This window comes from Gadus macrocephalus, chromosome 17, assembly GCF_031168955.1.
Source record: "Gadus macrocephalus chromosome 17, ASM3116895v1".
Taxonomy (NCBI): domain Eukaryota; kingdom Metazoa; phylum Chordata; class Actinopteri; order Gadiformes; family Gadidae; genus Gadus; species Gadus macrocephalus.
This window is the reverse complement of record NC_082398.1, coordinates 12,474,637-12,499,740: the sequence shown is the minus strand read 5'-3', so window position 1 is coordinate 12,499,740 and position 25,104 is coordinate 12,474,637. Positions and strand designations below refer to the sequence as shown.

The following is a 25,104-nucleotide window of genomic DNA, read 5'->3' as shown; positions in this document are numbered from 1 at the left end:
TTATTGATTTCGGCAAACACCAGCAAAGGTCAAACAGAATGATCTTATCCAAAGTGACTGACATAGGATTCACAGACATGAAAATATGGAGCAAATAAACAAGGAGAAGGTAAAAGTGGAGGCATGTTGCTCAAGGATGCCTAGGCCTTGGAGAGATGTGGTGTGTTTGCTGAGCACCTTTCAGTGAGATTCGAACCCCCTAGCATGTTACATTAGCCCCCACAAAATGACTAGCTTATTTAGTCATTTTGTTGGGTTGGCTGTGGAGGACTCATGAGGCACTGATAGGGGGGTGAAGGGAGATGTCAGGTGTGTGTAGCGCTGCTTGTCTGCTTCGTCTCAACAGATAGTAGTGTATTCTTATCCTAATCCTCTATTAAGACCCAATGTATTGTGACTTACTGGGTTCCCTGGCGCTATGCCGCACTGTGACATATCCAAATTACATAGTATAGGGTCCCTGTGATGGTGTCCCTGTGGTGAGTCCCTGTTCCCATGTAGCTTCACACACACACACACACACACACACACACACACACACACACACACACACACACACACACACACACACACACATACAGACACACACACACACACACACACACACGCATAGACACACGCACACACACATACACACACAAAAGCACACACACACACACACACACACACACACACATAGACACACGCACACACACACACACATACACACACAAACGCACACACACACACACACACATAGACACACACATACACACACGCACACGCACACACACACACACACACACACACACACATAGACACACAGACACACATACACACACACACACACACACACACACACACATAGACACACACACGCACACACAAAATACACTTTCTCTAAGCAATATTGGACAGACTCATTCTTTGATTCATTCTGAGTGAATTCCCCACATTAATCTCAATCCTTTTTCTTTTGTTCCGTCTTTAGCTGCGAAACAAATGTTTGGGTTAGCTCAATGTTTCGGCATCTTGTGTGAGTGTGGGTATGTGTGTATGTCTATGTGTATATGTATGTACGTGTGTGCGTGTGACCAACAGTCGCGGACGCGAGTTGGGATGTTTGGGGGTGCTAATCTGGTTCACTTCCTCTGGCTTGGTGGGTTCCAGGGAGGGGAGGAGCCTGCGTGGGTTCACTTTGGGTTAGCTCATAGCGGTGATGACACAGCACTACTATATAGCTGTACTACTGTTGTGTCTCCGATGGGAGGGGAGGGGACGGGGACGGGGGGTGATGGGAGGAGAGGGGGTAGGAAGGAGAGAAGGGTGGACCTATCAGCTCTTCCGGCGCTGCACTGTGGCTGCCCTGCTGCCTCTCGCTTTAACTGCCAGCAAGTTACTTGGGATCACACTACCGAGCACATTTACAAAGACAGACTGGTGAAAAAGGCCAATAACATTGTTTGTGACTATACACACCCCTTGGCATCCCATTCTAAACTACTGCTATCCGGTCGTCGTTTCTGCCTACCCCTTATGACCAAGAACAGATCCAAATTCTCTTTTGTACCACAAGCCATAAAAGCCTTAAATCAGTCAAAATAAGCTTTGTCCAACTGGCCTGGTCATATCCAAGGGTGTATAGTGTATTGTAGTGTGTGATGTTCTTCATGTTATGTCTGTCGGTGTCTGATGTATGTATGGACCATCTGTTTGTGTCAAATGTCTAATGTCCTGTCATGAAGTGCGACTGTGCCGCAAACCCAACTGCCTCATGGGGACAATAAAGTTCTCTACTACTAGAGGGAGTAAGAAAAACATTGAAAGGAGAGAAGAAGGGAGCGATTGAAAAGAGGAGAGGAAATGAGAGGACAAGAGCGGGATGGCAGAAAAGGGGATGAGAAGAGAAGAAGAGAGGGGAGGAATTGAGGAGGACAGAAAAGGACAGAAGAGGAGGAGAATGGAGTTCAGAATTCCGAATTCAGTGGTACCCGAACACACATACACATAAACACACACAAGCACAGACATACATTAAAGACAAATGTAGAGAGTGTACGAGCGTAGAAAGTGGATTGATGAATAATTCACTTGAGTTCATTGATTCAGTTCATTCTCTCTCTCTCTCTCTCTCTCTCTCTCTCTCTCTCTCTCTCTCTCTCTCTCTCTCTCTCACTCTCTCACTCTCTCTCTCTAGCTCTCTCACTCTCTCTCTCTCTCTCGCTCTAACTCTCTCTCACTCTCACTCTCTCTCTCTCTCTCTTGCTCTCTCCATATCTGTCTGGCTCTTCTCCTTGTGGCAACCTGATCTACATTTATATTGCAGAGTAAGCTACAGCTTTCCAGTAGACTATACTTCACCCTCCTTTCACCAGAGTGTGACTCATACCAGAAACCCGGCACACAGCAGCCATGTTGGTTTCCCGGCTTCCATTTGTGTGTAACAAACTGTAACTGAACGAGTAAGCATCCCTTGCGTATGTTGATAACATTGGTGTCAGTAATCCTTTTTTGCGTAGTTATATTTGATAGAAAATAGAATTTATGAGTAGCCTAAATATATATAGAAATATTTAACATTTTAGTTTTCCTGTCTTATGAGGTAGACTGCATGCTACATGATTGTATTGATTACATGAGCTGATGTTGAAAAAGATTGTGAGGGGAATTCTGATCAATCTAAAAAGGTTGCCGTAAAGGTCTACTTATCAAGTCAAATCGATGCATGATGGACCTTTAAAAGCAAAGCTGACCATCCATTAGTGTCTGTTCTCCATCCGAGACTAGCATGCTATTCTTGTACATTATTTGTTTTTCTTTGTTCACAATTTTATATTGTGTTGTACATAGCTCCTGTTATTCTTACGTTGGATACAATTGTGGGTTTGGATAAAACTGTCTCATCTCACAAACAAATGTAAAATGTTATATGTTGAATGTTAGCTACTTTGAAGTAGCAACGGTGCCCGATTCTTTTTTTACTGAAACGTCTCATGTCGGTTGAACAGACGGTGGCTAGGGGTTTGTGTTCCAGGTATCACCGCATGATGACATTCCACACCTTGCTTCACAAACACACAGCAAGCACGTCCACCACATCTGTGTGTCAATAAAACCACTAGCAACCCATGCTTCTGAAGTCGTTCAGCCAACATAGTCCTGATCTTATGTATTTATTAGTTAAATATGCAGAAAACCGGAATTCAAGACAAACTAACATGACACTGAAGAACTCCAAAGAAAACTATACTATGAAATATATGATACTATTTCAAGAAAGTAAGCATGCTTGTTTGTTTAGAACAAACTAGTTAAACTTTCTATCAAACATATTACTCAGGCCGATTTTTAAGTACCTTGGACTCCATCACTTTTACCTAATTCTGAATTATTTGCTACACAAAATGTTTTTCCTGGAAGGCTGATAGAATTTTTTTTTCGTTTTTTAATGAGCTCTTTATATCCCAGCAGTGTTTGGAGAAGAGGTTTCTCCTTAAATCCTCATTAAACCCGAAGCTGCCGTCAACTATAATTTACTATATTAAACTGACGATAAAAAGGTTTCATTTTCTAAAGCTGACAGAAAAACGAATGAGGTAAACTCCGAGCCACTGCTTAGTCATAGTCATCAATGCACTATTAACTAATTAAGCATACTCTTTTATCAAACCGACTTACAATCATACGAAAGAAAATTATACTTTTCATTAAGGATGAGGTAGGGATTGAACATCAACACAGCGTACATTGGGGTTCAGACACAGACGTTTTCGATTGGTATTCAAACCTAACCAACCTAAGCATCTAACTCATGGCTCTACACACCATCCCCGGTGATGTATTGCTGTGTTTATGTATGCATACAGTACATACTGAAAGTGAGATTGGATCAAGTGTTTGTATTAACAAATAAACTGAAGATGGCAGCACATCTATTCCCCCGCTCAGACACAAACACACTGAGATTTTAAACCATTTGATATTTACAGCAGTGGTAACAGAAGTCATGTGGGAGAGTAAGGGAGTGATTTGACTGATAGATACTATTAAATATATGATCATATACTTTTCCGATAACATAGGGAGAGGTTCAGCCCTGTGTAGCACCTCGTCTATTTTAGTAGACCTCCGCCACACGCCACACGCACACAAAGACACATACACACACACACACACACACACACACACACACACACACACACACACACACACACACGCACTCACACAAACAAAGACACACACACACACACACCTCAACATACAAACACACAGACACACACACACACACACACACACACACACACACACACACACACACACACACACACACACACACACACAAACAAAGACACACACACACTTTCAGCTGTTCCCACTATGCAACCACTCTCACACGGACACATGCACACACCACATCTCACATGTTATCACACACACACACACACACACACACACACACACACACACAGTCACACACATCATCTTCTGAATTCCATTGCCTCTCTCTCTCTCTCTCTCTCTCTCTCTCTCTCTCTCTCTCACACACACTAACACCCACACTCCCACGCACAAATATACGCACACATTTGGATTAGAGAGACCGGTATGCAGTATATGAGTCGCGACTCATGCTATTCCTGGATATGAAACGTCTAAGAATCTCATAGGATTACTGGTCGTTCCGTACATTATGACTCTGCATCCTGTTTCTTTGTCCATGTGTGTTCGTCATTTTGCCGGACAGCACAATTTAATAATTCAGGAGATACAGAGACAGGTCATTATGGAAAAGGTAGGGGTTGGGGCATCTTGCTCAGGGATGCCTACAGGTAGACTGCCGTCATCAGGGTTCAGACCCGGTTCCTTTCGGCAGGGAGTCAAACACCCTAGCAGTAGCGAAAAGGTACTGCGTTCGATCCCCAATGTCTGTCTGCTACCTTCAAGCATCCATGAGTGAGATGCCTAACCCTCAAACCTCATTAAGGATATGTATTTTGATTTACTGTAAGCTACTTTGGATGAATGCCACACGCACACTTTTCTTAATTAGCAAACATTGTAAGATAATGTAAGCAATGTTGATCCGAACCCCGGGAAATGTGTTCCTTATGTGTTGAATGTTGGATGTTCCAGACAGAGTTTAGGACGTCCTGTTCCAGACAGAAGATGCTGCATTAGCATCTTATAAGTGCTGGATAAGCTAATCCAACTGGTTGTCTAATGTTGAGCATATATACTTAACTGTCATTTAGAAGGCACTTTTATCAAAGCAACTGTGATGTCTGGCATTTTGCTCAAAGGCAACTACAGGTTAGGTTGTGTAAATCTTCCGGTATCTCACTATTAGATTTGATTTTGATTCTTGCATTCACAATTTGAAAAAGGATCTACTCTGCTCCACTGTGTGGAAACAACAATGGGAAAGCGAGTATAAGATCAGGTTGTTACAATTTGACCAAGTTATAACAGGGCATTGCAATAATGTAAACATACAAAGCAAACCACAGACTAAAGAAGAAAAACATGATGGTTAGATTCATCGATTCAAAATCATAGAAGATCAACCCAGAAGTGTTCTCCTCAATGACCAACAACCCTAACCCCTAGACAAGCCTGTACCCAAAGAAACCAGACACATTTCAAATCAGCAACCCAATGATAGCTCCTAATCCAAGAGTTGAAGGTAGACGCGAATTGCGATACAGAGTGGCTGTTGGCATCAACAACAAACACAAGCAAACAGCGGCCCAGAGAAATGTCACAAACCCATGTCACTTTGCTGGCTTAATTGCTGGTCTGTGTGTGTTGGAGGTCTCTGGTAAGTATTAGCACTAGTATTTATCTCGGCTAGCAAAATACAGCTGTGGTGATATCACAGATTAGCTGACTTTGAACCATGCTGACAAATGGAATATATACTTTTTTAGCAAAATATAGGATACTTTACGGGAATGACTTTTCCTTTTTTAGCCCATGCAGTTTGACAATTAGGATGAAAAATTGGGGCGAAGAAAGAAATGTAATTGTCCCTGTAAGCACTGCTATTATCAAAATATTACAGAGGAAGAACATGCACACACACACACACACACACACACACACACACACACACACACACACACACACACACACACACACACACACACACATACACACAAACACACACACACACACACGCAGGTCAGCACAGCACCCCTATGAAACCGTAAAGCAGACGAATAGGCTATGCTTCCCCTCCTCTCCTCTCTCTTGTTTCTCTCATCTTTCGCTAACCTGGTCAGCAAGTCGCGGTGTGACAACCCATCCATCACCCACTGGCATATCGCCATCACCATGCCAACACAGAGGTCACCCAAAGGTGCCTCCACCCTCAGACAGAGGTGCAACATGGCACGACTCTACACACTAACCGTAAATTATCTTTGCAAATAAAGAGCCTGGCTAAATCCTGGGGAGGGGCTGAGAGACTGACATGGAGGCAGTAATTAGATGGCTTTGTCGGTTAAACACCACCCCGACTTCTTGTTTAACCCCGCCCGGGGAGTTTGACAAGAAGGTGATGTGCCTCTCACTTCTGTGTGACTCTAGGTGCAGTCGATACTTTTCCGTGGAAGCTAGTATACATAATAACCATTGTAGTTTGTAATGGAAGATGTCCTCTATGTCTTTTTCTTATGTATGTTATTGCTTATTTTACTGCACTAACTATCGGAGAGGTGCTGAGCCAAAAGTAGCTTCACAAATGGTCATGTCAAGGCATGAATGCGTGCGGGAAAGCCTTGCCCTGGGCTTAAGTGTTCGGTACATAATTCATACCACCACGACTACAATATGTTCCTGCTCATTATAACAAGATGTATGACGATAGGCCTTTTGGAAACCAAAGTGATAGATGCAATGCAAGGGATGAGTAATACAACGCAGGAATTCCCAAGGTCGTGAACCCATTAAGACATTGTTTAAAGAGTGCGATAGAGAGAGATAGAGCAAAACTGAATCCACCTGTTACCCAGATGCTGGGACTTTCTAGTTGTTCATGTAATTTCCTGTGGGTGGAAAAAAAGGGGTTATCTACGGTGCAACACTTGGATTGAGGGGTCTGCACTCTACCTGTCGGCATGCTCGAGGTAGATGGCTTACCCTACACCTGCTCCTCCTTAATGACATGCATCTCAAGCTCCCCACAAGTTGATTAAAAGCAAATGCCCCCGTAGAAGCAAACGCTAAATGGCTAAATAGTAGAAGAAGACTAAACTGGGCTCTGAACTTCCTATTCTCTCCACTATCAAAAGAAGACCACGGCAAAGTTCAACTCAGATAAACAGATCCCAGGACCTCTGAAGTTTTGGCTCCGGTGGTTCCCTGTTGCGCTCTTTGATGAGATCACAGCATGAAGTCACCATGGGTGGAACTCTGACACCTGCTTCAACTGCCAAAGAAGTGCTTTTATTGATGGCAGTCCTTCTAAAGACAAAAAACGTGGTCTGTTTGATCACTATACCTGTGATCAAAAGCCAACTAGTGTCGACATCAGGCAGAACAATAACTTGTGTCATAACACTGGAGACATCCATGCAAACATGCTAGTATGCACTCATGGAATCACTAGATGGTGTATATTCACAAATGTACTTGATTCTCAGCCGCACATGTAAGCTGCTTTGTATAAAATATCTGCTATATGACTAAATAGTAATGTGATATGCTGACATTGAAACTATACTGCTCTATAGTTTATCTTCTTCAAGCATCGTGTTCAAGTAAAGAAGGGGTTAGTGATGTCCATGTGTGTTTTAAATCCAGACTGCAATCATAAACTGTTAGTCATCTAGAGTCATTTAAGACTTGTTAGATTGTTGGTTGTTGGTTTATATTATTATGATTATTACTACGGTGTGTTTGTGAAGAAATGTTGCTATACAGGTCAAGGGATTTGATGGGTTTGACCGGCAGACACACAGACACACACATAAACACACACACGAACGCACACACACGCGCACACACGCACACACACACACACACACACACACACACACACACACACACACACACACACACACACACACACACACACACACACACACACACACACACACAAACACACACTGACTTAGCTGACAGGTTTAATTACTCATCATTTATAAATCCTTTGGACAATGGACATTTTTCTAGGACAAAAGTAAACACCATCTCTAACCACCACCCTGAATTTCAGATAGGAGAAAAAACTTCACGAGAAAGCAAATACATCACAAATTACCTGTCTGCTGACGTCAAATTACTATTTCGTCATTAACCTAGTTTGGGTGTCACAACAATGAAAACTGTATTTCATCATAGATCAAATACAAACTCACGATGACACGTCTCACGTGTTAATATCATGAGGATGCATACGTTATCATTATCATACATGATAACAAAACAGATATTCGATGAATTAACAAAATACATACATCTATGTATCCCATACCCTGAAAATCCCCCTACAGACGTATTCCCACACCCACCCGTGGTGTGGACTGCATTGCAACACATTTAAAGGGCCACACTATACGACTCGGAGGGACAATGGGCGTTACTGGGTTTGGACCACTGAAACACAAACGCCACCAGTATTGATCCCACCGTGCATATACCACGAAAACCCCATACAGATGCAATAATCGCTCAAATCCCATGTCGTACATCTGTGCAGAATCGTTAAGATTCAGCAACATTTAAAAGGAGGAGGAGGAGGAAAGAGGAGAGAAATAACTCACCAGTGCTGCTCATGGTGCCAATGTGTTGATCCCTTTGAACAGCAGATGCAAAATAAAAAGGTAGCCCCACTATTCACACCAATAAGCCAATGTTAGAATATAATATAGATAAATCTGTAAAATACATGCAACGTTGCATGGAGGGTGTCAGTCGACGGGCTCGCCTTTAAGGCATTAAACGCATCAACAGAATACGTCTGCTTGATTATAATTTTAAAGAGAGCAGTGCTACAGTCGACCAGCCTCCTAACAACAGGAGCAGGGCGGGTGTGGGCGCGTATTATGGTCTGCTACGCTGCTTCAGCATCCTCCCAGCAGCCAGGTGCTGAATAGCGCATCTGACAGCTCACTGCGTAGGCAAGGATATGGGATTTGTAGTTTCTTTAAACGATTTGAAACACGAGTGTTCTTGTGTAATCATTATATCCGGACTACAAACCAGTGGCTGCGAGTTCTCGACGCAATGTAAACACTGCAGCATATTGTAGTGTGTGCGCAGGCTAGACACAAGAGGACCTTTGTGGTAATGATGTGGGGATGATGTGTTTTCTTTTGTCACTCAGGGAAGATAATTGCGTGACAGGCAGTATTAAAACATAGCATATAGTTAATGTTAATATTTTAAATAACGTTTGTGGGTTGACACCGTTCATGACACCCTACCAAATAGGCTTATTCACTGTTAGATTAAGCTCGAAAAGTACGGTTCACTCGTTCAATTTACATTATTGCTGAATAATAATAATAGTGACAATTATAATTATAATCATAATAATGGATACAAAACTAGGATACATAGTACAATATAAAAACTTGTATCTAAATAATAATAATACTATTGTCATTATTTCACATTATATAATAATTAATATGTATTCTTATGAACATAAGGTTTACATCTATTACAAGCAATTTTATTTTAGGTAGTACTTAAAGTAGTAACAACAGATAGTAATAAATAGGCTATAGTAAGCGTAGTCCTTTTCTGCCCCCTGCTGGGGTAAATTGGTTATAAAATCAATACTTGATGGTATATTTTGGGTTTATTATGCGAGTTGTAGCCGACTTCAGTCTTTTATGACACTTACCCTAAATTTGCTGAATTTATTTTACTTTTCATATAAACAAACTATACATCGTGTGTGTATATTTATTATATATAGCCTTTATTGTTATATATGATGTATAATGCATGTATGTGTATATATATATATATATATATATATATATGTGTGTGTGTCTGTGTGATATATAAATAATAACAAATACTTAGTGTACTGACGTCACGAAACGACGTCATATCTCCGCGACGCTCACCCATGCTTCCAGCTCGAGCAATCTGCATGCTGCTGAACTCACATTATCCCTCCCTACACATTTCATTTCTAAAACATGGTCGATGAGGACAAAACCGATGAAAGCTTCGGAATAGAAGTCATCCTCCCAGACGACGGGAAGAAAGGCCCACCATGTCCGCACGGTAAGGAGGTTTTTAGCCCCCTACTAGGTGTACTTTTCTTTATGTGGCCAATACAGTACGTTCCCATGTGGTGACATGTATTGCGATTGCTTGTCTTTTTCTTCTACCAGGTCCCACCTTGCTCTTCGAGAAAGTGGGTGGTGGGAACAAGGCAGGCAGACGGTTCTATGCCTGCTCGGCTTGCAGAGATCGGAAAGAATGCAACTTCTTCCAATGGGAAGATGATAAGGTGGGTGCCTGCTAGGACTCGAATCAAATCATCGCCCGGTTTTGACACCATTGCTTTACGACGTCGCCATTGTTATGGTTGGCGTTGATATTTAAATTGATTGCCCTCAGGTTACCGAGGCCAGATGCTTGGCAAGAGAGGTAGAGAATCGGTCCAAAGCCCCCCCTTTCAGCCAGCAGCAGTACCGTGTCAGGTAAGAAACAATCCTTACCCCTAGTCCTAACTGGGTGTATACCATACTCTCAATCATGTAATGTCTGCTCTACCTGTTGGCCTCCTTGAGCAAGTTGCCCAAACCATTACATCAACTTTGATGGCCTATAACTGCTCCTAAATGATATATCTATCTGTTCTAGCATTATTTGTAATAAAATGTGTATGGTTATGTTGATGACCGTTATGGAGCAGCATCAAAGCCACCATTCAATTAAAAAAATCTTTGTTGGCATGAGAAACAAACATATACCTTGCCAAAGCAGGTGAACCATAAAGAAGTCAGAATAAAAAACGTTAAACAAAGAATATGCATACAGATATTACACTATTAAATACTCTATATATAAAAGGGTAAAATGTGGGATATTTTAAAAACTCTCTCCCCACTCTCTCCTTCTCTCTCTCCTCCTCTCTGTCCTTCTCTCTCCCAGGTTCAGGAAGATCGCTGCGCAGGACGACAAGCTCTTCTGCAAGGACTGCCAGCTCCTGCTACTCACGGATGAGCACCTGGCCCACGGCGCCCACAAGATCATCCGGGTCAACGTGTCCCAGCTGCGGCGGCCCACCGCCCTGCTGCGGCCCCTGGAGAACAAGAAGAGCAACGCCCAGTACCTGTTCACCGACCGCAGCTCCCACTTCCTGCTGGACGCCGTCGCCGCGCTGGGCTACAGGAAGGTGCTGTGTGTCGGAACGCCAAGGTAAAAGCGCAGGCGGTGAAGACGATGTATAAGTATTTTTTTTAGAGATGGTTTATTTTGGGATGTTTATGGCTTATTCGTTAGCGCTTGGGACGTTTCAGAAATTGAAGGCGTTTTACTATTGGATGTTGTCATTTGATTATGATTAGTATGTGGATTAAGGAATACGTCAGGTCTGGTGTTATACCTTGAATTACCATATTATACATTAATGACTCCCGGTTGGACAGCTTTCTAGCAGACAAGAAGCCGGATCTTAACAGATCCATGGCGCCATGGAATCGCACTCTAGCCACTTGCTTTGAGTGGTTAAAGAGTGCGAGAGGTTTTTAGTTGGTCGATACGGTCCGCAGATCAATGCGGGTCCTCTTTTTCTTCCTTATCATCGTTACGACTAAGCACAATTGGTAGAACATTTTTTATCAACGCAATTTTTAACTAACTATTGATCTGAAGGATACATGGATGCGTATCATTAGTATGTAAAATTCGGTTATTGAACCACCATTTAGTTTTTCCAAACCAGTGTAATTTGAACTTCATGTTTAATAACTTGTATATTTGTGGTCCAGACTCCAGGAGCTGATCAAGATGCGTAACCTGGAGGGGGGTCATGAGGCCATGGAGAGCCTCCTGTTAGACATCGACTTCAGGTCAGTCTGCTCTCCACTACCGTTTACAGTCACCTGGCAGACGCTTTCATCTCCAGACACCGAGAGGGGAGGAGGGAACTCAAATAAACCCAATCGGCCACTGCAACGTTCCTCAAAAGCGTCGCTTGACCATCCGTCGTAAAAACAACAACCAGATTGAGGGTTATTCTTTTATTCTTATTTTTACTCGGGTGAATCGAAACCGACTAATCCAAATCCAGCACCCAAGTGCTACAGGGAGGTATACAGGCCGGTCGACGAGGAGCTTGGTCTCCGTGAAGACGGGAGGTTCTCTGCAGATAACAGGCAGTTTGATGGCTCATTCCTCCCATCGCGACGCCTCAATCAACACCTCTGCCATCGCCGTCACACAAGCAGTAAACGGGGCTGTACATATTAAGCAATGCAACAAAACGGACCGCGTCGCAACGACATCGCTGAGCAGTCGAGTGGCGCCCTTTCTGCGACGTCACAGCGCGGCCAGGTCGCAGATCTCCACGTGATTGGCCCACGGCCGGCCGGTGGCCCCGCGAGGCTCCAGGAGGCGCACGGCGGGGAACAGCGGCTCGATGAACTGGTGGCGTGCCCGGTCGAACACGGGCGTCATGGCGGCCGAGAAGGCCTGCAGCAGCTCCATGCTCCCGGCATCGTAGAACAGCAGCTGGCCCTTGTCGTGGTTGACCCACACCCCCACCCGGCCCACCGGCCGCGCCCGGACCCCCAGCGCCACGCTGCGGTCGTTGTGCCAGGCGGCCAGCTGGCCCTCGCGCCACTCCACGCACCACGAGTGGCGGTTGCGCCCCAGCTTGGCTCCCTTGTCCCGCCCCTTCCTCGGGAGGCAGGCGTAGGCCACGCCCACAGCCCAGCCCCCCCCCCCTTCGCCGTCGCAGCAGCGCACGTCCACCTCCCAGTAGCTCTGGCCGGTTGCCAGGGCGACGGAGGCCAGCGCGCAGAACACGCGGTCGAAGCGCAGTGGGTGCTGGTCGGGTGGCGCCACCGCGCCGGGGGCCTGGAGGCCCAGCCCGCGGCCGTCCCCCGTCACCGAGAGGGTGGGGTGGCAGGTGTGTCGGTCGAAGGTCACCGCCACGGAATCTGGAACGAAGGGTCGCAAAGTTGAACGCACGCAACGGGGGGTAAAGCTCACCGCCATGGCATTTAGAGCGCTGCCAATGCTCCGCGCACGACTGGCTACAGCCGGTTAGCTTAGCGGCTAGTGGTAACCGGGGCACGGCTTCACCCTCCTACCCAGCAGCAGGGCCTTCCTGGGCAGCTGGGCCCGCAGCTCCCTGGAGACGCCGTGCAGGGCCCTCAGGAGCCTCTTGAAGCGGCCCTCGTTCAGACGGATCTTTGCCTCCGACGCGTCGGGCTTCTTGAACCTTGAGCGAGACGCGCAGAACGGCAGGTTTTTGAGGCGGGCCAACGACGAAGACTGTGGCGGTGTGTATCGAGGTGAAGGAAAGGAGAACATACCTTTGGTTTTCAGGAGGGCCCGGCTGAAAAGAGACAAACCGTGTTATGCATTGAGTTAAACATTACACTGATTATCCTCAGATGTGACTGAGGATCATCAGTCACAGTTTAAGGGGAGTGATAATGTACTTTAGCGTACAATACCCCTGAACAATCTAATCCCTGTGTTATGGCACGCAGGGAGGTGGATGATGGGAGAAATACTGTCTTACACAAGAGGTCGAATCATGTTATTCCTCACTCATTGCACGTGTTTTATTTTTTGCACACGCATCACGACGTGTGGCTCTGGAGGTAGAGCGGGTTGACCCCCGGCCCTAGCTGAGGTTAGAAAAGCGCTACAGAAACGCAGTCCGTTCCCCAGTTACCGTTGTGCCTCCACACAACGCAGCAGATCTGCGCCTTAACCCCCCCCCCCCCCTCATAACAACTGCGTCTTCGCAAAAATTTTTTCAATACGTGATTACTTCCCTGCCGCGACACCCACCTCCACGACGCCCTGGGGCCCGGCGTCCTCGCCCTCCCCGCTGCGCCGCAGTGCCCGCTGGGCGGCGCCGGTAGCCCGGCCCACCTGGCCCAGGTGCTGCTCCCAGCCGCGGGTCACCTGGTCCAGCCGCTCCCCGGTGCGCCGCAGGTCCTGCTCCAGGGAGTCCAGGGTCGCACGCTCGTCCGCCCGCAGCGACGCGCGCATCTCCTCAAAGTGCTCCCGCACCTGCTGCTTCATCAGCTCGGCACTCCTCTTCGTCAGCGCGGAGGGGGAGGGGGAGGAGGAGGAGGTAGAGCGAGACGGAAAACAAAACGGGGGGAGGGGGGGACAACAAATACATTGAGTGAATGGTTGAAACGCCGTTTTTTTTTTTTTTTTTTTTTTTTTTTGAGAGGTTGGAAGGGAATTTGTGTTTGGATCAAACAGTAGTTTAGTTAAAGAGGGACCTGTAGAGCTTTAATCAACAGAACCTGTAGTTCTTTAATTAGAACTACATCCCCCAGCACACCAAACTTCACCACCTCTTTTATACTCTAATCAATCTGAGTAGTGGCTCTACTCGGTTGTACTTGTCACAAGTAATTCCCCATGTTTGTTTTGTATCCACTTGGGTGATTTAGCCTCTCAGGCTAACATTAGCTCTGTGGCGAATAACTTGATCCTCTCTATGGGGATCAGCGCTGCAGTAGCGTGGAAGGCTAGCGGTGCTCACGGATAGGTCGGCCTTGCGTTTCTTCAGTGACTTGATGTGGGCCTCGGCTTTAGACCTCTCTGCCTGGAGCTCATGGACCCGCGCCGCCAGGTCGTCCTACAGGAGAAGGGGGTGCAGCAGGGTTAGCTTATATAAAGATCTAGCAGTAGAGGTTTGGGATCTTGACATTCATCCTTATGACTGGGATTTGAATATACTAACTTGTAACTATATCAAACCATCATTTTAAAAAGTGGTTTGCTTTATAAATTATTAAAAAGTAGACTACTGTTGAGGGTTGTATGGCCTTGGCCAGCTTCCGTAGCAGTTTTGGGGAACGGGGGAAAGGCTGAACCGCTTGTTCGGTGTTGGAGTCGATAGACGAAAGGCAAAGTGCTTCTAGTTGCAGTACACCAATGTCCCCAGCAGAGGGGGCCGCCCCTCCACCCTGAATGGTCGGGGACGATTTTAGGTCCATTTCTGCAGAAAGAAAAGTAGCTTCGGTTTGAGGGAAATAACCATGTCGGACTCTGTTGCATGGCTGTTGTTTTTTTTAGACAACCTTTCAATATCTATGTAAATCAAACATTAGTATGCATGCATTTTTCGTTTTTAAAGAACAAACCAATTTTTCAGGTTGAAAAAGTTAATGCTTCAAAAAAAGTGGGGGTACTTTACTTCCCAAAAAATGCAAGATGCATTCAATCTCACTGGAAGGAAGTATAACGTATCCATTCAACAGTCATCAGTCACATTAATAAAAACCTCAATGATGCAACAAAATATATTATTGTACTTAACCCATATTCAAACTTGGTGTAGATCTTTTATTAGCCCTCAATGCAGAAAATCGATTGATATTTGCAACTTGCCTGTCGCAGTGTACCGTCCTTCCTCGTGTGCCGTCTTTTACCGTGTGTGTATTGATTGTGCAAGTGCGTTCTGCAGCTAGGGTGTGTCTGTTCAACAAGACAAGACGTGCTAAGAAGTCTTGGAAATGTAAAGAGGCATCACATGATCTCCTCTTCTGATTTATAATTTTTTTCTAAATTTGTTGAGACTTGAGCTGCATTTTTCAGCCCAAACGCCGCTGAACGCTGTAGATGAGGAACAAACCGATAAAAAGCTTAATTAACCCGACTATGCAACATTAGCTTCAGATACTTACTGAATAATGTTACAATATAGCGTTAGTTGTATAACTGTTTAATAATATGGATGAAATGTGTGTGTGTGTGTGTGTGTGCGTGTGTGTGTGTGTGTGTTAGCACAACATGGTAAGTATCGACAGATTTAAAGTCAGGAAATTCCTTTTTGAATGCATTTGAAAAAAAGGTGACATCGCTCACACCGGCGACACTTATCCAACCACAATCTGTTGCGCTGTCTCTCGACCCAGATACGCCCAGTTCTACAGCAAGGATGAGTTCTGCCTCTACAACATGTTCAACCACCACTTCTTCGACGGCGAGGTAGGCCTCTCCAACCCCCCCCTTTTTTTTTTCTCTTTGACCTTCGACCTGTCTCTCTCGTGTGGTCTTTAACTCTTCCCTTCGATCCGGTGCTCCTGTCCCAACCAGGCGTCCAATCAGGTGCTGGAGGCGTTCCTCACAGAGGCAGAGGGGCAGAAGGTGGTGATGGTGGCTGACCCGCCGTTCGGGGGACTGGTGAAGCCACTGGCCAGCAGCTTCTCTCAGATCACCCAGACCTGGAAGAGAATGCAGAGCCCTGGTAACAACGTCCCCCCCAAACCCAAATACATTTCATTTTATTTTTATGAAATTTGTATTTCACATAAATGTGTTCTTCACTGAATTAGTGATTTTTATTTGACAAAATTGGCTCTAGATTTATTTAGTTTGTGTCTTTTTATTTTTATACAAGTAAATGTATTTCAAAACCTTTTTTGATGCTTCCTCACTGTGTGTGTCTGTGTCTGTCTGTGTGTTCGTCCAGACAGGGCCAGTGCGGACCTGTCCATGATCTGGACCTTCCCTTACTTCTTCGAGCCCCGCATCCTGGAGTGCCTGCCCTCCCTGGTCATGCTAGACTACCAGGTAACCCACCGGTCCCATCACAGTAACATCAAACCCACGTGCCCCACCGGGGCGGCGTGTGGCTCTGGAGGTAGAGCGGGTCGACTGGTAACTGGAAGGCCGCTGGTTCGAATCCCCGGCTCCTCCTAGCCGAGTGTGGAGATGTCCCAGAGAGAGACGCCTCACCCCTGACTGCTCCTGACCAGCTGGCTGTCGCCCTGCGTGGTTGACACCGCCGTGGGTGTGTGAATGGGGGAATTTGAGGCATTACTGGGACTCGCTTTGAGTGGCCAGTGGTAAGAGAAGCGCTTTATAAAGCAGACCATAACCGGGTCATCCCGCTCCCTACAGGTGGACTACGACAACCACCCCATGTACAAGCAGGGCAAGTCGGGCCGGAAGGGGACCCCCGTACGGCTCTTCACCAACATCCCCCCCAGAGACGTGGTCCTGCCCAAGGACGACGGCTACAAGTAGGCACTCCGTATATTCTGGGGATGGGCAGGGGGGTGTATGACTAGGGATGGGGATCATTAATATTTATTGATATCGATACCATTTTTGATGCTCCTTAACGATCCGAGTCTTTATCGATACCACTATCGATACTTTTCTATTAATAGGTGGAAATACGAAGCGTTTTTTTAGTGATGAGGAAAATATTTAGGAAATAAATAATTGCATTTTTAATTAAAAATGTAATTCCGAATAAATATTGACATCAGTAGTTTTAGTTTTATAAACTGAAATGATTAGAGCACTATACCACTGTATTAGTAATACAGAAACATGATTAATACAGTATTACTCATGTTTCTCACCAAAAACTCAATTTACTGTTTCTTTATGTTACATTTGAACGCATCATGATAACCTAACAGTCGTTTACTGAGCCAACCTCAACACATCATCACACAGCACATCTGAAACTTTATTTACTTTTTAAGATAAAATGTAAGATTTTTAAGATACTTGTATGCTGCTGATAAAACACAGATTACACAATTGGATTACTATTTTTAACTGACGGGACTAGCGACAATGTCTGTGTGCGATTACCGCTCGTAGTTTGTGTGAATGATTAAGACGGGCCCGTCTGTGGTGCGACATGAGAAGGACGAGACAGTCTTTTCAACTCGGGGACAGTCGAAGGTACTGCATTTGGTCTTTGATGCACAATGCTAATGTTCTTGGCCATTGAGGTTTTGTTCCCCCCTTTACAATAAACGATTTTTGCCCATTCAGCCATCCTCGCGAGCAAAGTTAACTGCCAGACTTCACTTGTTTTACTTGTAATACCTGTTTGCTTACAATTCCATTCAAAAACATTGGTGGACACGCCGCAGTGATTGGGTTGATTTGATTTAAATGCCATGACACGACTCGGGGCGACGGGACTCGATAGTGGTATCTACAACGATGGGACTCGATAGTGGTATCTATAAGCCCGAACGTTAATGATTTTCGGGTTTCGAAAAAAATGGAGCCGGGTCCTTGATAGGACCGGGTTTGATCCCCATCCCTATGTATGACTCCTCCTTTTCCCTCTAATCTTCCCCCCCACGTACGTGTGAGTGTCATACTTTATTTTTTCTTTTTTTTCTGATTTCCCCCTAAATGACACTCGTACTTTCAATGCATATCGAAAATGCCTTTCCCTCCACATACAATATTCTGTAATATATGCAGCATGTCCATACAGCAAATGCTACCAAAAGGTGCGTTTGGCCATTTTCTACTGTAAACATCTCCTCTCTTCCCTCTCCCCCCCCCCCCCACCAGGTTGTGCTCTAAATGCGACCGCTACGTGTGTGCCCTGAACAAGCACTGCGCCAAGTGCAACGTGTGTCCGTCCAAGGTACGGCCCTGCGTCACTCAGCCGCAGACACGCGGTGACGCGCGTGTCAATCTTGGGCGGGGCCTTTTGCAAAATCGACCACACCGGTGATCGGATGGCGCTTGGTCGTTAAACTCCCTTTGTTGTCTTCGTCTTCGCAGGACGGCCGCGAGTGGAAGCACTGCTCGGCGTGCGAGAAATGCGTGAAGCCATGTGAGTGTTTACACGGCGATCACGTGACTTCTCAAGTAAAAACTTTATACATAAAACACACAGCAGCAGCAGTTCGGGAAAAAACAATTCTCGACTTGAATGGATGCATCCCATTTCTAAAGGAAAACAGAACACATCATATATCAATGATTTGAACCCCGTGTTGCCCCCCCCCCCCCCCCCAGCGTGGAGGCATTGCCAGACTTGCGGCCGCTGCGCCCTCCCGGACCACCCCTGCACCACGGAGTCGGGCGTGGCCGCCGGCTGCTTCAACTGCGGCAGTCTGGACCACAAGCGCAGGGGCTGCCCCGAGAAGGACGGCCGCCGCTTCAAGATGTAGGTCCACACCCGCACCACGGCCACAGCAACGTCTGGGCATCGGCCCAGTGCCGGCTGCCTTCGATTCGATTTGATTTGTAAACAAAGCCTTCAATCAAAGGGCTTAGCAGGCCATACAATGTATGGCACCCCCCTGACCCTCGTCCCCAGAGGGCAAGAGAAAACTCCCTGAATTAGCAAGGAAGACATTTTCGAGGAGGAACTCAGAATGGGGGGGATCCATCTTGCCAGGGGGAGTGCAATGGGTGACTAAGTGAAATACATGAATACATCTATACAGGCAGAACATTTTAAATCGCTGATGGGTTGCTGTCCGGTGTCGACCCCCCCCCCCACCCGTGTGACATCAACATGTACCCAAGGGGGCAGTATAGCATTTCCGGCCCCAAAATCCATAATATGATGAAAAAAGCTATTTATCCATGTGACGGTTACAACCTGGTCTCACAGGAATCCGTGAAATGACTACGGACGAATAACTCGAAATCCGTGGACACATCACGGAAACACGCCGATTTCCGTGATGTGGCCACGGAATTCGCTCCAATGCAAGTTAATGACGCTGCTGTTCCGTGGCTCACACACGGATCGCCGTTTCAACGAGCGAGTCGACCACGGGGGCTTAACTCAAAACCCGGGGTGGTCTCACTGAAACACTTAAATTGTCCTTGTGTCCACGGAAGTTGCTCCAATGCAAGTAAATGACAATGACAATGATACACACAGATTCCCGTTTCAATCTGTGTGTGTGCTCCCGTTTCAATCTGTGTGTGTGCCACATTTGACCACAGCGGGGGCTTAACTCAAAATCCGTGGTGGTCTGACGGAATCACTTCAATTGTCCGTGATGTGGCCACGGAATTTGCTCCAATGCAAGTAAATGACACTGTTATTCCATGGCTCACACACGGATATCGGCGTGTTTCCGTGATGTGGCCACGGATTTCGAGTTAAGCGTCCGACCGTAGTCATTTCACGGATTCCTGTGAGACCATGTTGGACGGTTATGTTGCAAAATCGTTGAAATGCACCGGTAAAGGATTGTGCAACACGCACAACAGAAAATACAGTTTTGCATAGCAGAAGCTGAGCGTAATGCAGCTGTAGTGAACAATGGTGTAGGCCTTTTTAACCTAATATTCGTTTCCTGTAGTGGGGAGCTCGGCATGGCTGGACTTGTTGCAGGAACTCGCAGTCTTTCAAAAGCAACCGTTAACTGTTTCCTGGTCCTTTCATTAGAAACTCATCGGCTATTAAGCTAGCTGAAGTGAGCCAACAACATGATTACTAATTGTCTGTGGGTCTGTCTGTGTGTTTGTTAGGAGCGGGGGCAAGCCGGGGAAGAAGAACAAGAACAACGGCAACAAGAAGAAGAAGCCCGGTCAGCAGGTTGGACTGAAGCACAAGGCCAGTCACCGCTCAGGGGCCGCACGACGCACCAGAAAGGCCGCTCCCCCCAAGAGGAAATGACCGCCTAACAATGTCCCTGTCCTGTCTGCCATCTTTAGACCGCCCTCTCTTCTGGTTGGCTGAAATAGTGTCAGACCATTGCGTTGCCTGTGACGTTACCTGGCAGTAAGTGTTTGGTGATGTCCAAATACATTTGAAACAACATCTAATTGGGTCTCTTATGTCATTGATGGTGACTTTCCAATTGTTGATAAGATGAGAACTCACATTGAATTGCTGGTGTTTAGTGCACCTGATTGTGATTGTGTTTTGCCATGGATATTTTTATTAATGAACTGTAAAATATCAGTCTAAATATCTAAGTTCCTGATGTGTATACTTATTTGTATGTGTCAACATCCTTTTTTCCCAACAAAAGATTAAAATCCCTCTTGCCCTCGCTGGATAACCAATTCCTGTTCGTATTTTTTCTTATAAATGATCTAGCTGTCCTATTGGATATGTCTAAATAAGCCACTATATTAGTGGCTTATTTAGACAATAATTGAGGAGCTTTGTTACCCGTCTAAGGGAACTTTCCTTGGCTATTAAGAGAAGTGAGGAGGTTCAGGGCGCCCTCTGCTGCCTAGTACCCATCATTGCAAGATACTAATTTAGTGACCTTTGAAGGTACTTAGAAGTAACATTAAAACAATATCGCCAATTGTATTTATATAATTGTTATCATCTCACGTTACCATTAAAATAAAATTGCATAATAAAACAACCACCACATCGTCATACTAGTAATGACAGAAAATCATTAAAGATATGATACAATACATACTGCAATAGCACCACTAAAACAGGCAATATATTCAATACAGATCTACACCAAAAGGACAGGGGTGGCTGTACCAGACCACCAGAGCCCTTTGAAGGCCTGTGAGGAGATGGATATGCTAAACCCACTATGAATAGATGTCTCTATCTCATCTCCCTGATTCATCTCCGCTGCCATATTGTTCCTACTGATGTATCTTCAAATACTTTGTTTTTCAACTCGGACCCTAAAAGGGTGGATTTTGGACGGACGTTAGTGACGCACCTTAATGGAACCGGAGACGGAGAGGGACAACCATGAAGATTAACCACCAGGGGTAGTGAGTGTGTGTGTGTGTGCGCGTACACACTAACTCAATCATTCTGTGATATTCTCACTTAGTATGTTGAGACTTTGCTCAAATAAACATACTTTCAAGCACTCTATTTCAGCTTTCATCTCCGCACTCCCTCTCACACATGCACACACACACACACACACACACACTACGGTACAATACTCAATGATGGTAATGAATGGATCTCATTGATGATCCATTTACCCACAGGTTCCCTGCACAGGTGCCTCTGTGAGGCTGTATCAAAGGAGTGGACCCTATTGAAAATGAAGAGCTATGCTATCAGCCTTCACACACACGCAGCGCTTTGGCAGACAGAGAGATAGAGAGAGGGATTCAATTATCCGTCTGCATTCCAAGCGGCTTGTTTGTATTTCCGTAGTGTTGGATCTCTGTGTTTACTGACCTTTGATATATTTATATAATGAGACTGATATAGAGAGATGGTGGGGAGAGAGAGAGGAGGACTTCCTGTGAACCCAACTGGTGGCTGCTTACTCATGCCGCACACGCACACACACACACACACACACACACACACACACACACACACACACACACACACACACACACACATAAACAACACACCAACGACACACACCTGAGAGCACAGGGAGTCAGAATCAACACTTCAACCACGCACACACACACACACACGCACACACCTCCTTGCCCTTATCTTTCCATATTCCCTCTCTGGGGGCTCAGTCTGTGTACCAACACCTCTGACTTGCCCCCCTGGGCCTTCCCTCAGTGGGATTCTACCCAGCAACGCCTGGACTGGTGGATGAATGCTGTACTGCTGTACAGTAAATATATGAAATAACTACCACCATTTCAACCAGGGGGTGATGTTATTAGGGGTCCTGCGAATGACATAGGAAACCAATTTTAATCGTTGGTGTTATTATTTTTAACCTGCCATTTTGGCTCCAAAAGTTATAAAAATTGGCAGGCTTGTAGAATTCGTAAAATTAGTATTGGAATTAAAAGATGGGAAAGAATAACACATAGGTGGCGCTGAAACAAGGCCTTGAAGATCAGGAATTCAATAGGCTGCCATTACCACTAGGAACGTGGAATATGTATGAATGTTGTTATACTTGCACCATTCGTCATGATGAAAAACGTTCAAATCGCAACCCTTACTGTCAGACCATTTGGATAAAGTGAGTGACAACAAGTTGACCAAACCCCCACACATTAACTTCTTTGGTGCCGAAAGTGGGAAAGCTGCAAACTTGGCACACATGTACCAGGTGACTGTGGGACTCTTTAATGTGAAATTCATAGCATTCAGGCGAAAGACAGCAGAGATATACATTTTTATGTGTAATACATGCATATGTATACAGCTCTACAACACGTTAAAACAGCTCTTACATTGCATCCAATACACGTAGGCTCAGCTGTTGAATATGGCTATTAAGAGGTGATTCCATAGTATTCCCATACCAAATTCGAAGACTATATCTGAAAAAACAACAAAAAAACATTTGCTTGAATTTCTCCCTTCTGAACCATGGCCTCTCTCAAATGCATGCTGGGCCTTAAAACGGTACACACGTCATTTCGCTTACATCCATTTGACAGTTCATTTTGACACAGTATGCTTTAGGAACATGGTTGGTGATTGTTTAGTTTTTAAGGCATACCAATGCCATATTACCATACCGACCAAGCTCACCATATCTCCAAGTACGGAAGACTTCTATTTGTCAAAATATACTCTAATCTGCCCGTGGCAGTCTACAGTCATACTGTCGGTCATACTGTTATACTGTCAGTCATTCAGTCATACTGTCAGTCATACAGTCATACTGTCAGTCATACTGTCAGTCATACAGTCATACTGTCAGTGATACTGTCATACTGTCAGTCATACAGTCATACTGTTGGTCATACTGTCGGTCATACTGTCGGTGATACTGTCAGTCATACTGTCAGTCATACTGTCAGTCATACGGTCATACTGTGAGCCATACGGTCATACGATCAGTCATACAGTAATACAGCAGGACCCCGTCATGGTTTATATTTATCATCCTATTATTTGCTACAGGGTTTTGGAGGGATGGTTCAGCTCCTGTTGGTCTTTGACCTCTGTTGACCTTGACCATTCCCTGGTGTGTGTCTCCTCTGATTTGCCTTTCAGGTTAATGTTCCCGCCTTCCCATGTGACAGAAGCAAACCCCATGTGTGTTTGGGTGATGAACATCCCTCTGTGTCTTAGAGAGTGAGAGAGATAAATACAGAAACACAGTCCCAGTACACACTCCCCTGGCATAGTCTGTCGAGACTCCAAGAGGCGTGTGGACTTTAGTGTGTGTGTGTGTGTGTGTGTGTGTGTGTGTGTGTGTGTGTGTGTGTGTGTGTGTGTGTGTGTGTGTGTGTGTGTGTGTGTGTGTGTGTGTGTGTGTGTGTGTGTGTGTGTGTGTGTGTGTGTGTGTGTGTGTGTGGTCTGTGTGTGTGGGTCTGTGCTTTGGATTTAACAAGCAAGGAAAGAGGTCTCCATCATGACAGAGAGAGAGAGCAATTATACTTCTCCTCCCACCTCTCCCTCCCTCTATGTCTCCCCCTTTTCCTCCTTTCTTTCTCACTTTCTCTCTCTCGCTCGTCTTCCTATCTTCCCAAAACAAATACAGGACTTGTCGATTGTGGCAAGAAAGTTTAGGTGAAGAAAGTTAGAAACCTACCAACACCACACAGTGAGAAGACACAACTCAGAGGAATTGGGAGTAGTTGTTTTGTTTGGGCATCTGTGTGTGCGTGTGTGTGTGTGTGTGTGTGTGTGTGTGTGTGTGTGTGTGTGTGTGTGTGTGTGTGTGTGTGTGTGTGTGTGTGTGTGTGTGTGTGTGTGTGTGTGTGTGTGTGCAACTTTGCGTGACAGTGAAGATCAGTCGTCATGGGGTGAGTACCAGACTACGAAGGGGGTCCAATCCAGCATGTGTGCTCGTGTTTTCTCAGTGTGTATTTTACTCCTTGATCCTCAAAGATCCAAAAAATGCATTTGCTGCTGTAAAAGTGAGCATGCTTCAAAAGTTACAGTTGGCAGTGCGCACTCTCACCACCGTCACTTTGCATGTCGACGACTTGGCTCTGCGCGGTAATGGGGCTATAATAATTCAGCGCATAATGGAACAATCTTTGAGTGTAATTATCCCTGAAGTGAACCGTTCAGCCCTACTCTGCAGCCGAAAGAAGAGTGGCAACCAAATGCAACAAAAATAAGGGATTAGGGGAGCTCTGCTATCCCGGGACTGCATGCAATCCCCACCTTATGGAGCTGCTAAAGACTTTTCACTTCTGTGGGAATTAAATATACGTGTCCAGGACTATTTATCGCTGGGGTTCCCAACCCTCGGTTATTATATAATAATATTATTTTCCTTTTTTATGTCAGATTTTATAACTTAGGCTATACAAGTCATGTTATTTCCT

The 25,104-nt window shown here is 45.4% G+C and overlaps 2 protein-coding genes across 3 annotated transcripts; one reads left to right on the top strand and one right to left on the bottom strand.

Annotated features, from left to right (window-relative positions):
* The first annotated feature begins 10,045 nt into the window (after nucleotides 1–10,045).
* Nucleotides 10,046–20,955, top strand: zcchc4 (zinc finger, CCHC domain containing 4). The gene is made up of 13 exons (XM_060077022.1): nucleotides 10,046–10,224; nucleotides 10,335–10,453; nucleotides 10,564–10,646; nucleotides 11,101–11,367; nucleotides 11,940–12,020; nucleotides 16,068–16,140; nucleotides 16,249–16,399; nucleotides 16,625–16,725; nucleotides 17,056–17,177; nucleotides 18,487–18,562; nucleotides 18,703–18,754; nucleotides 18,940–19,090; nucleotides 20,416–20,955. The coding sequence occupies exons 1-13, from the start codon at nucleotides 10,137–10,139 to the stop codon at nucleotides 20,561–20,563; spliced, it is 1,512 nt and encodes a 503-aa protein (XP_059933005.1). The 5' UTR covers nucleotides 10,046–10,136; the 3' UTR covers nucleotides 20,564–20,955.
* Nucleotides 12,177–15,873, bottom strand: si:dkey-219e21.4 (E3 ubiquitin-protein ligase TRIM50). Of its 2 annotated transcripts, none has more exons than XM_060077023.1 (7): nucleotides 15,470–15,873; nucleotides 14,958–15,148; nucleotides 14,690–14,785; nucleotides 13,978–14,229; nucleotides 13,491–13,513; nucleotides 13,266–13,396; nucleotides 12,177–13,112 (listed from the first exon to the last, which is right to left on the bottom strand). In XM_060077023.1, the coding sequence occupies exons 1-7, from the start codon at nucleotides 15,471–15,473 to the stop codon at nucleotides 12,490–12,492; spliced, it is 1,320 nt and encodes a 439-aa protein (XP_059933006.1). In that variant the 5' UTR covers nucleotides 15,474–15,873; the 3' UTR covers nucleotides 12,177–12,489. The 2 variants fall into 2 exon arrangements, with proteins under 2 accessions (XP_059933006.1, XP_059933007.1); XM_060077024.1 differs by having other exon boundaries at nucleotides 15,541–15,871.
* Nucleotides 20,956–25,104: the final 4,149 nt, after the last annotated feature.

What these genes read in the sequence shown, in the direction of transcription:
- si:dkey-219e21.4 (XM_060077023.1), bottom strand. An exon ending in AGGCCATACAACCCTCAACA is followed by an intron (nt 14,786 to 14,957) that starts GTAGTCTACTTT and finishes CTTCTCCTGTAG; the next exon opens with GACGACCTGGCGGCGCGGGT. An exon ending in GGCCCTCCTGAAAACCAAAG is followed by an intron (nt 13,397 to 13,490) that starts GTATGTTCTCCT and finishes GTCTCGCTCAAG; the next exon opens with GTTCAAGAAGCCCGACGCGT.
- zcchc4 (XM_060077022.1), top strand. Translation starts at nt 10,137, where the DNA reads ATGGTCGATGAGGACAAAACCGATGAAAGCTTCGGAATAGAAGTCATC. An exon ending in CAGCAGCAGTACCGTGTCAG is followed by an intron (nt 10,647 to 11,100) that starts GTAAGAAACAAT and finishes TCTCTCTCCCAG; the next exon opens with GTTCAGGAAGATCGCTGCGC. An exon ending in ACCACTTCTTCGACGGCGAG is followed by an intron (nt 16,141 to 16,248) that starts GTAGGCCTCTCC and finishes TGTCCCAACCAG; the next exon opens with GCGTCCAATCAGGTGCTGGA.